General features: G+C 36.7%; 1 protein-coding gene across 1 annotated transcript in view; it reads left to right on the forward strand.

Annotated features, from left to right (window-relative positions):
• Positions 1 to 16,118, forward strand: part of IFT57 (intraflagellar transport 57) — an 85,134-nt gene that overhangs the window by 31,046 nt on the left and 37,970 nt on the right. The window contains exon 5 of the mRNA XM_004606812.2: positions 5,823 to 5,891. Within this exon, the coding sequence (XP_004606869.2) occupies positions 5,823 to 5,891 (69 nt within the window). The remainder of the gene's footprint in view (positions 1 to 5,822; positions 5,892 to 16,118) is intronic.

Genomic DNA, 16,118 nt, shown 5'->3' on the forward strand with positions numbered 1-16,118 from the left:
GATGTCATCAGCAAAGCGGAGGTGGTGTAGTTCCGACTGTCTATCTTCACTCCCGTTCCTTCCCATACCAGTCGTCGCATGATGTTCTCAAGGGTGGCACTGAAGAGTTTCGCTGAAACAGTGTCGCCCTGCCGAAACCCTTTCTTTACGTCAGTAATCACTTCCTTGTAGAATGGTAAGATCCTGGTGGTGAATCCATAGTACAGCTCACTGAGGATCCTGATGTATTGAGTTTGAACACCCTGTTTGGCTAGGGCTTCGATGACTGCTTTAGTCTCAGCAGAATCAAAGGCCTTCTTTAAATCTGAATGTTGGAAAGAGTGGTATCTTGAACTCTTGTGAAACCTCAATGAGCTTGGTCAACATGTGGATATGGTTTATTGTGCTGAATCCTTTTCGGAACCCGGCTTGCTCGCATAGTTGTCCTTCGTCTCGTGTTCTTCCAATCCTATTCAGGATAACTCGAGTGAATAACTTGTAGATGATGGACAACAGGCAGATCGGCGAGATCCATTAGGACATCAGAGGGCAGTCATCTTGGTCTTATAGTTGGCGAAGGACAGGCAGGTGTTGGCGAAAACTTTTCCCGGCTTCTGCTGTATCAGCCAACACTGCTGCTCTTCTCTCTTTGAGGTCTTCCTTTATCACTTCTCTGCACAGCTTTGTGAGCTCGGACATTAGTTTGTGATTGCCTGACCCTCGCGCCTGACCACGTTGGCAAATGAGCTCGCGAGTTTCCGAGGAAGTTTGTGACTTTTAGTTTTTAATACGTCATATATTTTGGGGTTATTTTTTGGTGTTAGGACTCTTAAAGCTTCATGTATTTGGATATTTAATTTTCTTCCCAAATTAACCAAATTCTCAGCTATAATGTTTTCAACTAGAATATCTTCTTTCTTTTATTGGGACCTATGCAATGCTTTCCAATTCACCGACTTTAACTACTTCTTTTGGTTTATCATTAAGCTCCTCTAATTTAGTCTTTAACTCAGCTATTGTTTATTTGCAGGGTTTTTTTTTTTTAGTATTTTGTTTGTAGGGTGTGAGGAGAGGTGAGGGGTGCACACACAGTAGTGCTTAGAGCTGACTCCTAGTTCTATTCTTAGATACTAAAAGTGATGCAAGAAATCAAACCCAGGTCTGCTGCATGCAATTGTATCAGTACCCTATTGTAGTAAGATCTTGTTCGAGTGTGAGCATGCGCACGTGCGCATACACACACACACATACACACACGTGTTTTAGTTGCTTATTAAGCAGATTTGTCTGTATCCTCTTTTTTTTTGTATATTAAAGACTGTGTGTGAGTTGAATGCTGTCTGTTCTTGGCTTATATCAGATTGGTGGACTGTGGGAGGTAATCCAGATACTTCAGTATCAGTGGCTTTATATATTGACAGTACTGGATCTATGTGGATGATTAGAGGTCTGCACTGCCCAGAGGGAAGAAACTAAAGCAGCGAATTGCAGAGTAGATTGCTGAGGGAACCACACATTCAAGCCACCCAAGGGACTGTTAGTGTCCAACCTGCGAGGCTATAGAGAAGCTTGAAGCTTTCCTGTCCTCTAGGACAATTCTGCTATCTGTAGCTGCTTTGGATTATTGATGCTTCTTTCACTACAGTCTATTCTTGATTTGAAGGCTCAGCAGCTTCTTAGGGTGATTGTAGGAAGAGGAGTGATGTAGGAGTTACCATCTTGGACTTCAGTCTTCCTGTTTTGATGCTTTAGGCTCCAGTAAGAGCAGTGTTTTCTGAGTCCTGATACCAAACAATGGGGGAAGGGTGCCTGTTGGAATAATCCAGAGGACAATGGTAGTTTGGGCACTGTTTAGAAGCATTTTTTGTTTGTCTGTTTAATTAAAGAAGGTAGATTTTAGAGAGTGGGGGCACTTAGTGACTTTTTCTGAAAAGGAGGAAGTAGATTCAATAAATTTGGGAACCCCTGGGCTACAGGACAGGGCACACCATAGAGGGACACTGTCCCTATGATAGACAACTCTAGGTCTGGCTACTACTGTACTTCTTAATCCAAGATCAGATGTAGAGAGGAGCTTCTTGAAGTGTGAGAAGGCCACAAATAGAATTAGTCAATTCCCAACTGATTCTATAGTTGGGACCACTTTGGGCTAAAACTCATCTTACTGCACCCAGGGAGTAGACCAAATTGTTAGTCCCCATCCTGGACAAAGATGGCACCACCAGGCAAAATAATTATTTTATGTTCACAAGCACCACCAGTTGTTGGGGTTCTCTCTGACTTCCCTTTGTTCTAGCTTCTTGGCTGTTTGCCTGTTGTCTGGCATCTGTAGTAACTGATATCAATAGATATACCCCTCCAGTACTTCTTCATGGAACTTCCCCACTCTCTGGTCACTCTCCCGAGAACAGTCTTTTCTTTTTTATTTCTGGCTGTGCTGAGTCATACTCTAACTCCTTTCAGCAAATCACACCAGAGATCTTATGTCCAATCCAGTTTGCCCAGCTGCCTCTCCTTGGACAGGCACCGATCCAGTCATACAGTTCTTTTTCAGCTTCTATTTCATTTTGTTGACCATTTAGTTAAGGGGAGGGATAGAAGGAGGAAGAGAGTCAAGAATTTTTAATTTCCCATCTTGCTGAAATCCCTTTATTTTAAAACTATACTTTCTATAAGTTTTTTTATTCAAATTCCTTTAAATGTACTCAATAGCTTTTAACTTTAATTCCGCTTTCAATATCTATTAGTAAAGAATTTTATCTTACTAGTGTTCAATCTAGTGTCATTCAGCAAGTGTATATTGATTGCCTATGTAAATAGTACTGATTAGGTTATTGTAAAAGCATTATAAGCTTGACTCTTCTCCCATGTGCATTGAATCATTGGGATTTCAGTCGTTTACTATGTCCTTTTAAAGTAAGCAGTCATGTATGCAAATACAAAATAATCTGAGTATCATTTCAAAGTTGTGTATCTATGTCTGTGCTTAAAATTTGAGAAATAAACAATATTTTCTACATGTGTATTTCAGTGCCCGTTCTCCTAAGAACCCCTTGATTGTCTGAAATCTGATTTATAGCACATCATATCTTGCTAAAAGTTCTCTGAAGATTCAGTTTTCTTACTTTTTTTATTAATCACCATGTAATTTCAAAGTTATTCATAACTTGATTTATGGCATACATCGTTTCAATGCCAATCCCTTTACCAGTGCCCACTTCTCTCCACCAGTTTTCCTCCCACCCCCATTTGCCTCCCACCTACCAGCCTGCCTCTATGAGGGGCACTTTTTAAAAAATATGTGTTTGCTTTGTGGCTTACAGTAGTGTTGCCGACAGGGTTTCACACAGAATACTTAACCATAGTCATTGCTCCCTTCCTGACCTACCTCCAGCCTCTTCAAGTGGTATGTTTCCTACTGAATACTCATGTGCTTTGTTTCCATTGTCTTTGGGCATTTATTATCTCTATGTTATGCTTTCTTATACCCTATTTATGTGAGAGACTTAGTTTTCTAAAGATTAATATAGTTCTCATATATTACCTTAGTGTTTCTTACCTAGAATTTTTGTTGTTCCTTTGTTTCTGGCTCAGGGATCAATAGTGGTGTTCAGGGAAACACACTGGGTGCCAGAGATCAAACCCTGGTCTACTGCATGCAAGGAAAGCATCCGACCTACTCTACTATCTCTCCAGCCACCCACGCATCATTTATTACATCTCTACAATAGGAACATTCACCCAACAACACCCACTTGTTAGGCTCTACTTCCTGCCTCCCTCCCCCACTCCCTCTCTCCCTCACTCCCTCCCTCCAGCTCTCCTCTCCTCCTCCCTCTCTCCTCCCTGCCTCCCTACCGCCCTCCTTTTTCTCCTTTGTAAGACTTGAGGGCTAAGCTCAGTTGATTTTATTATGGATACTCTTGTTAAATCTGTTTCACCCATTCTGTCTCTTGTCATCAGAGAGATCATTGAAAATAAGGGGAAGTCATAGAACCTGCTCATACAGTATTTACTATTTATTGGCAGAAGGATTGCCTTTCAGGATTTGCTTCTGATAACAATTGGCTGAGAGTCAGTACTGAGTCCATCTGAACTGCCCTAGGAAGTTAACATAAAATGTGAAATTGAATCTTAATTATATAAATAGCTCCAGGAACCATAAGCCAGCTATTAAATTTGAACACATAGCACTGTAGCACTGTTGTTCCATTGTTCATCGATTTGCTCGAGTGGGCACCAGTAACTTCTCCATTGTGAGACTTGTTGTTACTGTTTTTGGCATATCGAATACACCACAGGTAGCTTGCCAGACTCTGCCATGTGAGTGGGATACTCTCGGTAGCTTGCCGGGCTCTCCAAGAGGGACGGAGAAATTGAACCAAGGTCTGCTGCATCCAAGGCAAAAGCTCTACCCTCTGTGCTATTGTTCCAGTAATTAGCATTATTATTAGTCCTTAAATAGGTGAAAACAGTCTATCCTGTCAATATCACGTTTGTCCAACTTATTTTTATAATAATGCAAGTTATCCCATCAGTTCTCTAGTTGATACTCCACTTGGGACTGTTTTGTTTTTTCCTTGTGTTTATTCTTTTCTTCATAGCAGTGGTGCCCTTCTCTCTATTTCTTTCTTCAGTGATATAAAATATTTCTATTAACTTTTGACTTATCATTTTTTATAATGCTATGCAATAATACAGGTCTAGCTTTATAAAAATTCATGCAACCAAGACTCATAGCAGGACCAAAGGCGGGATAGGCAGAATAGCCATTATAGCGAAAAGGCCTTTTGTTGGATGCACAAGCCCTGTTTTTATTCCCAACACTTCATATGATTCTGCCAAGTATTGCCAGGAGTGACCCCTAACCATAGAATCAGGAGGAAACCCCAGATACAACGAGGTGAAGCCCCAAGCCAGTATTGTACTCCCCAGACAAACTCAGTCACACTTGGGGTGGAGTGATAATACAGCAGGTAAGGTGCTTGCCTTGCACACAGCCTGCTTGGGTTCATTCCCAGCATCCCATACAGTCGGTCCCCTGAGCTCTGTCAGGAGTGATCCTTGACTACAGCACCAGGAGTAAGCCCTGAGAACTACCAGATGTGGCCCAAAAACAAGCAAGCAAAAAGACTCACCCACTATCAAATTTGCAGTGTCATCCCACTCCATATACTGTACCGTTCTTTCCTTACTTCCCTCGGGAGGCTCCCCTCCCCACCCCTGTATCCAACCACCTTACTGCCTTACTGTCTAGTAACCAACATAACAACTCTCACCTAGTTTAAGAGTTTTGTTGTTTTTGACAAGTTTGTTTGCTTTTATTCTGTATATGTGTGAAATCATCTAATAATTGCATTTTAATGTCTTACTCCATTTAGCATAATCATCTCAACTACCATTCATTTTTGTTCCCACAGACATTTTTTTTTTTTTTTTGCTTTTTGGGTGACACCCAGCGATGCACAGGGGTTACTCCTGGCTCATGCACTCAGGAATTACTCCTGGCGGTGCTCAGGGGACCATATTGGATGCTGGGAATCAAACCCTGGTCGGCTCTATGCAAGGCAAACACCCTACCCGCTGTGCTATCACTCCAGCCCCTTCATTTATTTTTTAAAAACAAAAACTATTCTATTTTAAATAACACTATCAAAACCTAAAAGAAATCAGATGAACTGCTATTAATAAATATTATAGCCTACTTTATGTATAATACTAGAATTTTAAATACCCTTTTCTGAATTAGTCTTTATTTGAGCTTAATGTGTATATGAAATTCGGAAATGTATGTTTAAATAAACTTTAATGATTACTAACTTTTAGCACTTTTATTGTTCTAGGAAGAGGAGACAGACAATGAGGAAAACTTTATTGATCTCAATGTTTTAAAGGCCCAGACCTTCCGCTTGGTAAGTTTTATGAGATACACAACAAAATACACAAAGATACACAAAGTTTTATGAGATACACAGTTCACTTATGCTCATAATAAAACAAGTCTGAAACAAATAGAAATTATGACTGTGGATTGTTTTATGTGTCATTTGAAAATTATCTCGCAAAATTGTAGTTCAGTGTATAAAATGTAATTATAGCAAATCTAAAACTCTGAAAGGTCAAGTGGGGCAGCCTCCTGTCAGAGCCATGGAAATAAACATAGTGCTCCTTCTGCAAATTAAAACAAATTTGATATCATTTTTTTAAAAAAAGATAAATTGTCTTATTAAAAGTTATTTTTCAATATAGTTGTCCAATATTAAATCATTTTGGTTATAGAAAAACTATTAAATTGCAATTCTTTGAAATATAATGCATTATACTAAGATTGCTACATAGGTCTAGATGTTGCTTTATGTACATAGGTAGCCAGACTTTGCTTTTTGGGATTTTTTTTCTGTTTAAGAAGTAAACCCCAGTTTATAAAAAAAAAAGTAATAAAAGATAGAAATCTATTCTATTTGAAAAGAACCTCTGGAATTTTTGTGTTTTTCTATATATGTTATATGTAATAATATTATACCTATTACACACTCAAAAGAATACATATGGATTATGGTATTCTTTATTTTTTCTTGTTAAAATTCTATAAACAATTTTGAATCAACATTTAGTTTCATATCTTAAAGATTTTCTTAGCTACAAACCTAGAATGATTTTTTTATTTATCATTTATTGCCTTAGTATTGCCCTCTACTTATTATCCATCATGTTACTTTTATATGACTATGTTTTTACCTAACTAGAGATATAAACTAATGTAGCTAACTTGCTTGAATGTGTGCATTGACCTTAATATTTTTACCAATACTCACTAGGTATTTGACTTTTGCAAATTCTGTGTCCTATCTTCTTCACCTATAACATGATGAAAATATTACCTTTTGATTTTTAAATTCATATTTCTATGTATTTTTATATAACAAGCTTACTATTGGCAAATCCAACACATCTCACCATACTCCTCAATCTGATTTCCTTGGTAATAACAGATTATGATAATTTTCAAATATAACAGAAGATACTAAATCTTAAGTGACTTATTTTTTACTGCTCAGTTGAAAATTATATCAGAATAATTGATTGATATTTAAATCTAAGCATACATAACATCCAATTGTACATATACAGATAATTTTGTAATTACCAAAATACTTGAAGACATCCATTTACTGACCTTGTAAAGTACTTGGGTAAATCTTTTCTCTATTTTCTGATAAATAAAAACCTGAACTTTGGGGCAGTTTAATTTTGAAAGAAAATTAAAATTAATTACATTTGATGAAATTGCATTCAGTTTCTTCAAACCCAAAAGTCTTAGGTTTGTTTCAACAAAGTATGTATATAAACTTGATTTCTACCTCTAAAAAGTAAACTGTGGTGCTTAGTTTTCCTATAAATATTAGATGATGATGAAAAGGCACTTCTAAAGTATGAGAGAGAAAAAGTAGAAATTATACAGTTATTCACAGAAATAACTGTCTTTTGTATGATTTGTTAGTTCAGTGATCATATAAATAGAGGCCTGTAAACAATATATGTGATTCACTGTGTAAAAAGTTATCTGAGTTTTTAGAAGGAGCAAAATAGCTTATTCTATCTATAAACCACTACTCTCTTGGCCCTGATTTTAATTTTTCACCTAAGTAAAGCTTTGTGTTTACCCCTTCTTATGTTCTGATAAGTCATCTAAGTATTAAATCCTTTAAACAATGATCATTTAACCAATAACCTTTAGAGATAAGACCATGTGTGATAATTCTTTCACAAGTGGAAGTTTGAACACCAGTTGTTTGTGGATGGTCACTCATGAAGTACAAATGAGGCAGAGAGCCCTTTCATATTTTGAAAAATCTGGCAAACTTATGATGTTCCCCACTAAAGCCATCTGCCTGAGACAGCTGCGTCTGACTATAGCTTATGATGGCTTAGGCTGCTCTTTCCCCATGACAGAATTGCTATATAGGTTAGTAACAGATTTAAAATTTTATGTTCCGTGCAGCAGGTAGACTCAATATACAAGCTATATTATTTTAGTAAAGTTGGATATTATGAATTCTTTGCCAGAATAGGAATGATATACTATCCAGGAAATTGATGCAGTAAATGTAAATGTGACTGTGACAACCCAATAATGTGTGGATTATAGTAATCCCTTTCTGTTTATGATTTTGAAACAATAACTGGGTCTCTACTCATTCTCTGTCCTCTCACCCTGCTTTATTTTCTTCGTGAATGTTGGCATTCTATTAATTTCAGTCTCAATCACCAGAATGTAAATGCCTCTTGAGCAGGAGCTCTTTTCACTGCTTTTTTATCCTTGCCTGGTATGTAGAAAGGTGATCGACAATGAATAGTATAAAATAAATATATGCATGGATGAATGTGATTTATATTTATAATTTTATAAGAAAAGTATTGCTTAGTCTTCATAAAGAACTTCTTAATGATAACTGCTTCCTCATATGTACATACCACGTAAAATAATTTAGGGAGAAATCTACTTACATTTTATTAAATACAGTGAATTTTATAAACACGAAAAGTGTGCTCTTAGGTGATAGCTCAAGAAGATGAATATACATTTTTCTGGGCTTTATGGTAAATGGAACAAGAGGGAATGCAAATGAAGAGCACGTTACAGGTTATTTTCTCTGCAAGTGGATAGTGAGGCAGAATTTGGAGGGCAAGATGTTTATTTGAGGCAGATACCTGTGAAAGGAAAGGGGAAGAAGCACTGTTACGAAGGGAACCTGTGATGCAGGCCTATGGAAAGTTTTGGCTTTAAGCAGTTCTGATGTGTTGCCTCCTTGGTTCAATTTCTGGAGGCAGCTCTGTACCCCTACATGAGGTAGCTCTCTACAGAGGAGACAGAGATGAGGGGATTGCAGTAGGAGGCTCTCTGATTACGTTTTCTGTAGTTGAGCAGCAAAGTACTTTGCTTGAAAGGAGGACTCGTGACCCATTTTCCTGACTACGACATATATGACACCCAACTAGCTAATTCACATAATTTTGTATGAGGTACTGGGTGTACACTTAGTAAGTTTTTAATTATCTCCCGGATCCAGTCGTGACATAGTAGTATTATTTCCTGGACTTCCAAAATTGTATTCTAAGAACATAGTTTCTGCTATTTATAATGAATGCTTACAGTAATGAAATTGTTTGTTTGAAACAGGTGTTTTTTACTTTTGCCTAATATTTTTTCTAAACCTTATTCATCTTATTTTATGGTTCCCTCTTTATTTTTTAAACTATTTATGGTTTTACCAGATATTTTTTAACAAAATAAGTATGCAGTTAGTAAAGCATTTGTTTCACTTTCCAAGATCTCATTTGTAGATTAGTAATTTGAATTTTGATACTGCTGATCCTAGAAGGAAAAAAAAAATATGGAAGGGTGTTAGCCCTCAAAACTAGCCTACATAGTTTCACATTCTCTACCCCTTGTCCTTGAAATAGGAAATTTTTCCAAAGCCTCCTTAAGCTAGCTCATGGGAGTGGAAACTGGTGCCTAACTAAAGCTCTGACAGTTGGGCAGATGGTTAGGGGTACAATAAAATGTTCAGAGATGTGAAGGGTGAGAGCAGGAAAGGAGAACTAATGGAGGGTGCTAGGAAGGTGTTCTGGTCATTATATTTTTAACTTGAGTATGTCAATTGCAAACTATGCATGTTTGTGGAAGCTACACTGTAATTACATGTGGTCTTTGTAGCTTCCCTCCATTCTGAAGCTCAATAGATTCACAGCAACGGAGTTCTGGCAGCATAACGCAGATGTGTCATTCTCCTCCCCCTGTGGAAAAAAAAATGGGAGGGAAGCTGTGCTGAATTCTATTTTTAAATGCCCATCACTTCATTTCAAAACATTTTTTTTCAAATATGCCATAGATACCATTCTTCCTTGTGATGCTAAATTTGAGGTTATAGAAACCAAATCTTAAGTTTCACAGCATAAAACCAACTTTCTCAAAAGGTTTAAACACAATTGGTTTATAATTACTTAGCAAAAAATTCATTGCACCAAGAATGAGAGAATTTTTAGCTTAAAAAGCAAAGCTGTAGGAAGTAAAAAAATCTAAACTTAGAATGAAACATCATTTTAGTTTTAGTTTAGAGTGCCATCCTTGGAAGTCTGCAACATTGTATTGAGAGAATCTGCTTTAGTTAATGTCTCCAGTTCTTTAAATTTTCCTTATTTTACTTATAATTTTAACTTCTCTTCTAGACTAAATGTCTTTTTTCACTAATACAGGAAAATACCCAAATGGATTTACGGTATAGCTTGCTCTGTAAGCAATCACTAATTTTGATTCCTGCTTCAATAAGATATTTTTTTCATTCTTAAAATACTTCAGCGTTAATCCTCCCCCATGTGATATGACTGTAAGGTGCCTGTAGTGGTGTTTAACGGGAAGAACTGTTAAACTATAGCATGTTTGTGATGGAGTACGTTGTGACTGAATAAGTACTTTTATTTCTCTGGTAACATACTTGTACCACCTCATCAATTTTACATCTGAGGAATAGGTGAGAAGGAAATGTGGATTGGAGAATAGAGATTATAGGTGAGAAGGAAATGTGGATTGGAGAATAAAGATTATATTCTTTGCTGCTCAGGAGAGGCTCATATGCAATTCTTGCTGGGTGTAAAGGGCAGTTTCACTTGATCTTTAATGTAGGTTTTGAAGCTACACTTAAAATAGTGAAGTTCCTTATTTCCAAACTGGTTTTATTTTGCGCCTAGCAAAAAGTAGGAGCCTGGCAAGGACTTTTCAAGGTCCCTTTCAGATCTGAGTCCATACCCATAAGGTAGATGTTATGGCAGAAATGCTTTCAAAGTCCTGACTATGTCAATGGCCACATGACCATGTAAATTCATCTCTGACTTTGCTTCTTTCTGGTAGAATGGTGGATTTGTTTTGAGATTAACATAACCTAACAGATTATTTTACCTGTAATGTTAGCATTGTGCTGGCATAGAATATGTAGCAAATGTATTTCTTATTAAATAAAACGTTTTACCTTTTTACCTTTTTTTGAAATTAGAATTAATCAGTATTCTTTTTGTTTTGTTTTGGGAAAACCATGAATGCTCATTACTTCTCTTGCAAAATAAAATGAGAAGTCTCACTTCATGGTGTCACTATTATGCATTTTAACCCAGATGTGAAGTTATACTCTATGCTTTGGGCTTCAAAATGGCAGTAATATCTGCTAAAATATATTATAGGCATATTGTGTACTGGACATCATGCAAGACTTTTAACTGTGTCTAAGCTTTTTTGCGGGGGCGTGGGGGACCTGGTCACCCTCATTGGTATTCAGGGTTTACTCCTGCCTCTGTGCTCAAGAATCACACTTGACTGTGCTCAAGGAACCATACGTGCTGTCAGAGTTACATCTTGTGTTAGCCACATGCAAGACAAGTGCCTTAACCTCTGCACAGTCTCTCACAGCCAAACTTTTAAAATTTTATTTTAAAATTTTAATTGAGGTAATGTAGATGTAAAAATTTACAAAAGACTGTAAATGTTTTAAGAATACAATTTTACTGCTTTATAATAATTTTTTACCAGGCTGTACACCCAACCACTCAAATACCTATGTCCCTTTACCACAGTGATTGGATCTCATGACCTCTCCCCGCTTCAGTTTTCCTTTGCCCCCTCTAATAATTCATTTCTGTGATTAGTGTTTTTTATGTGGCTTTGGCTGTTTCCTTACTGTGTTTTTCTATATCCCACATATGAATAAGACCATCTAGCTTGTATTTGTCTTTCTTGAAACTTCTAACTTATGTAACCTCCTCTGGCACTACCTATGTTATTGTAAAAGTCAAAATTTGGGGGGGGTTATGGCTAAGTTGTGTGTGTGTGTGTGTGTGTGTGTGTGTGTGTGTACCACGTCTTCTTTATCCACACATCTGTTGTTGGGTACTTGAATTGTATCCATCTTGGCTATTATAAAAAGTAATGCAAGTAACATAAATGTGGATTTATCTTCAGATTAGTGCCTTTCTGTTCTTTGAATGAACACCTAGTTTTGGAATTACTGAATCATATGATATATATATGTATATTTTAATTCTAGGATTTTGTTAGTTTATTTTAATCACTGTGCTTTACAACTTTACCATACTCTCAGTAATCAAGTTTCATGCATAAAATATTCCAACATCACACCTCCACCAGAGTGTTTCCCTTTACTGTTGTCTCAGAGTCCCCACTTCACAGACCCACAATGTTCCCCTATCTTCCTCATTTCACTGCCATGGTATTTTTTAAGATTTTGATAAATTACCATATTGTTTTCTGAAGATTTAAAATGAATTTACATATTCACCAACAGCATACAACAGTGCCTTTTCCTCCACATTCTTACCAGCACTTGTTTCTGCACTGTTTTAATATAAAACTGTCTCACAGGTATGTCATTGTCTCATTGATTTGTGTTTCCCTGATAATAAGTGATAAGAAACATTTATTCATGTGTCTGAAAGCCATCTGTACATTGTCTTTGGTGAAGTGTCTCTTCAGCTAATTCTTCCAATTTTTGGGTGTTTTTTTTTTCTTATTTCTGTCAGTTGTATATATATACATGTTGGGGACGGGCCTGGGCACCCTCTGCCTCTGTCCCTGTAAACAGGGACTGAGTGAGGAGGGGGCCTAGGCACCCCCTACCTTAGTTCCTGTAAACAGGAATGAGTCTGGAGAAACGTGGCATGAGGGTGAATCATCCCCTGACAGCCGACCTTGACAGGAGGCCGAAGGGCCACCATGCTCTGGCGGCCAGCCTGGAAAGTGGTCGAAGGGCCACCATGCTCTGGTGACCTGCCTCGAGAAAAAAGATGAAGGGCCACCATGCTCTGGCAGCTGGACTTGAGAGGAGGCTAAAGGGAGGATTGGCTCGTGTCTGCCATGGCCATGCTCAAGGCCACATCTGCTTTCCCATGTTTCTCAAGGCTGTGAGAAGGAACCGAAAAACAAGTAAGATTGGCAAAACTAAAGTTGCCTGCACCACTTGATTAATAATGTTTATGCCACTTATGTAACCTGTTGATCATTGCTAAACTAAGACTATATAAACCCGCTTGGATTTCAATAAACTTGCTGTATGCAGTCCTCCCTAGCCCACTCAACTCTCATTCCCTCTCTCCGGCCGAGGTTCAAGTTGGCCGCGCAGGCCGCAGCATATACATATATCTTGAATGTTTCTTTTAATCAGGTCTGTGGTGTGACAATATGTCCCCATTTATAAAGGTGATTTTTCATTTTAATTATAATTTTTTAAGCTGTACAAAAGCTTTTTAATTTGAAGCAATGCCACATGTTTGCTTTTGTTTTTCATGCCATATAGTTGATTCTGAAAATACATCTTGGAACCTAGTATCTTGGAGTGTTTACGCTGTGTTTTCCTCATTGTCTGTAATGATTTTAGCTCTAAAATCCAAGTCTTTCATCCATTTTTAGTTAATTTTTAGGTGTGATATTTGATAGTGGGCCAGTTTCATTATTATACATGTGGCTATCGAGTTTTCTCAACACATTTATTTAAGAGACTTACCTTTCTTTTATGTTTCTGCATCCTTTAATGTACATTCACTATATGTGTGAAGACTTATTTCTGGGATCTTAATTATCTGTCTGTCTTATGTTATTCCAAAGCCATACTGTTTTGATTACTTTAGTTTGTAGTTTATAAATTGGAATTGAAGTTGATGCCCCATTCTTTTTTTGCCTCAAGTGTGCTTTGGCTCTTTGGTATGCTTTTTGGGTTGTTGTTGCTGTTATTCATATGAATTTCTGTAATGTTTGTTCTATTCTTAAAAGAATATGGTTGAGGTTTACTTAAGAATATCACTGAATCTGTGTAATACTTTGGGTAGGGTATTCATTTTAACAGTGGAGTACATAAGTTGGAATGTCTTTCCTTCTCTTTGTATCTGTTTTAATGGTGACTTGTAGCTTTTATTATACAGCTATTTCATGTTCCTTAAGTTTAATTTCAGGCCAAGAATTATTCTTGAAGAAATTATAATTGGGATCTTTCTTTTCTAGTTTGCTGCTTGCATATAGAAATTCAACAAATTTTGCCTATTTTGTTGCCTTCCTATTTACTATTGATACCTTGTTTCCAAAGTTTTTGTGAAATTTTTTTTCTATATGTTTTATCTGCAAATTATTGGTTTTACTTTTCCAATTTGGATTCCCTTTATTTTTCTTACCTGACTTTTCTGGCTAGGACTTTGACTACTTTGTTGAATAATGTTGATGAGAGTAGATATTCTTGGTTAGGTGTTTTTTTTTTAGTGACTTATAATTCATTTTTTAAAAATATTGAATCACCATGAATTACAAAGTTACTCATGGTTGAGTTTCAGGCATAGAGTACTCTAACACCAAACCCTTCAACAGTGTCCCATTCCTTCCACTACTATCTCCAGTTCTCTTTGATGTAAGGGGGAAGGGTTTGATGGTTTTTTTTTTATGCTTTTGAGTGTGTGTGTGGGCGGGGGGGGGGGACATTCTGGGTGATACACAAGAGCTACTCCAAATGCTCGTGTGTTACCAGAGTTTAAAAAACAAAAATAGGCCTTCTAGTATGTATTTTCATCCTCTGAGCTATCTCTTTGACTTTAGGAGAATATTATCTCTGTTTTCTTGTTTAAAATTGATCAATGCAGGATTTCTTTTTTCTGGTTCATTCTTCTAAGAATTTGTCCATTTCTTCCAGATTTTCCACTCAGTGATGCATAGTTATCTGTAATAATCTCTCCTGATCTTTTCTATTTTTGTGTTATATGGTAGCTTCTCCCCTTTTATTCTCATCATATTGAGAATTTTTCCTTTCTTTTTGTGTGTCTAATAATTTGTCAATCATATATATTTTTGAAGAACCAACTCTTGTCTCCTTTGGTCTTTTGCATTGTTGTTTGGAGCTGTTTACTATTTCCACTCTTAAGTTTTAATTATTTTTTTCTGTTTAAGTTTCATTTGTTGTTCCAGTTTTTTTAGTTGTCAATTTTTATGGTATGAGATTTTTTTTGTTTCTAGACACAAGCCTATATTTTTGTGAACTTCCCAATTTCTACTTTTTTATGCGACATCTCATATGTTCTGGTAATGTGTTTCTTCATTCATGTTCCAGGATTTTTCAAAAAGGTCTTCTGAGTTCCTCATTGACCCAATAACTATTCAGTAATATTTGTTAATATTTTTAAGATTTTCTAGATTTCTGTTTATAGTACTGTGGCATGAAAATTATACAATGCCAATCCTTTTAATTTATTGAGCTTTATTTTGCATCCCAGCCTGTTATCTATCCTGAAGAATATACCATGCTCTCTTGAAGGAACTGTGTTTTGCCTTTGGGGTCATGAAAAGTCCTGTCAATGCCTGTTCAATCCATCTGTTTTAACTTCTTTATGAATCTTGGTTTCTCTGTCTGGTTGATCTGACCTCTGGTTAAACTGGGCTGCTGTTGTTGGGTTGCTGTTGCAGATCTTCAGATTTGCTCAGAGCTGCTTTGTATATTTTGATATGCCATTGTTTATAAATATTAAATCTTTATGAATTGATCCTTAATCATTGTGTAATTTCTTACCCCATCACTTGTTACCTGTATTAACTTGAAGTACAATAGAGGTATGACTGACCCTGCCTTTTTTTATGCTACCATTTGCTTGTATAGTTGTTTTGCATCCATTTGCTTTGAGCTTATTTGGAGCTGAAGTGTGCCTTATAGACTACAGAGGGGCTTAGGTTTTGTTTCCTGATCCAACTTAGATAAATTCAGGCTGTTGACATTAGTAAAATTATTAATGAAAAAGAATAATTGTCATTTGTGTAAGTAGGCTCTGGATGTTATGGCACTATATCTCTATTTTTTGCCTCTTATTCTCATATATTTATACCTGCCTTTTATATAGTGATCCCATTGCCTTTCTTTTCTTATAGTTTTTTTATACTACGATGAATTTTTCACCTAAGGTTCTAACCTAATAGCCAGTTTTTAATTGAAAGCAGGTGGGACCTTACTGATAGTACAGCCTGTAGGGCACTTGTCTTGCGACCAATGCAGGTTCAATCTCTGGCATCCCATGTCATTCCCCAGCCCCACCAGGAGTGATCAGTA

This window comes from Sorex araneus, chromosome 2 (genome assembly GCF_027595985.1).
Source record: "Sorex araneus isolate mSorAra2 chromosome 2, mSorAra2.pri, whole genome shotgun sequence".
NCBI lineage: Eukaryota > Metazoa > Chordata > Mammalia > Eulipotyphla > Soricidae > Sorex > Sorex araneus.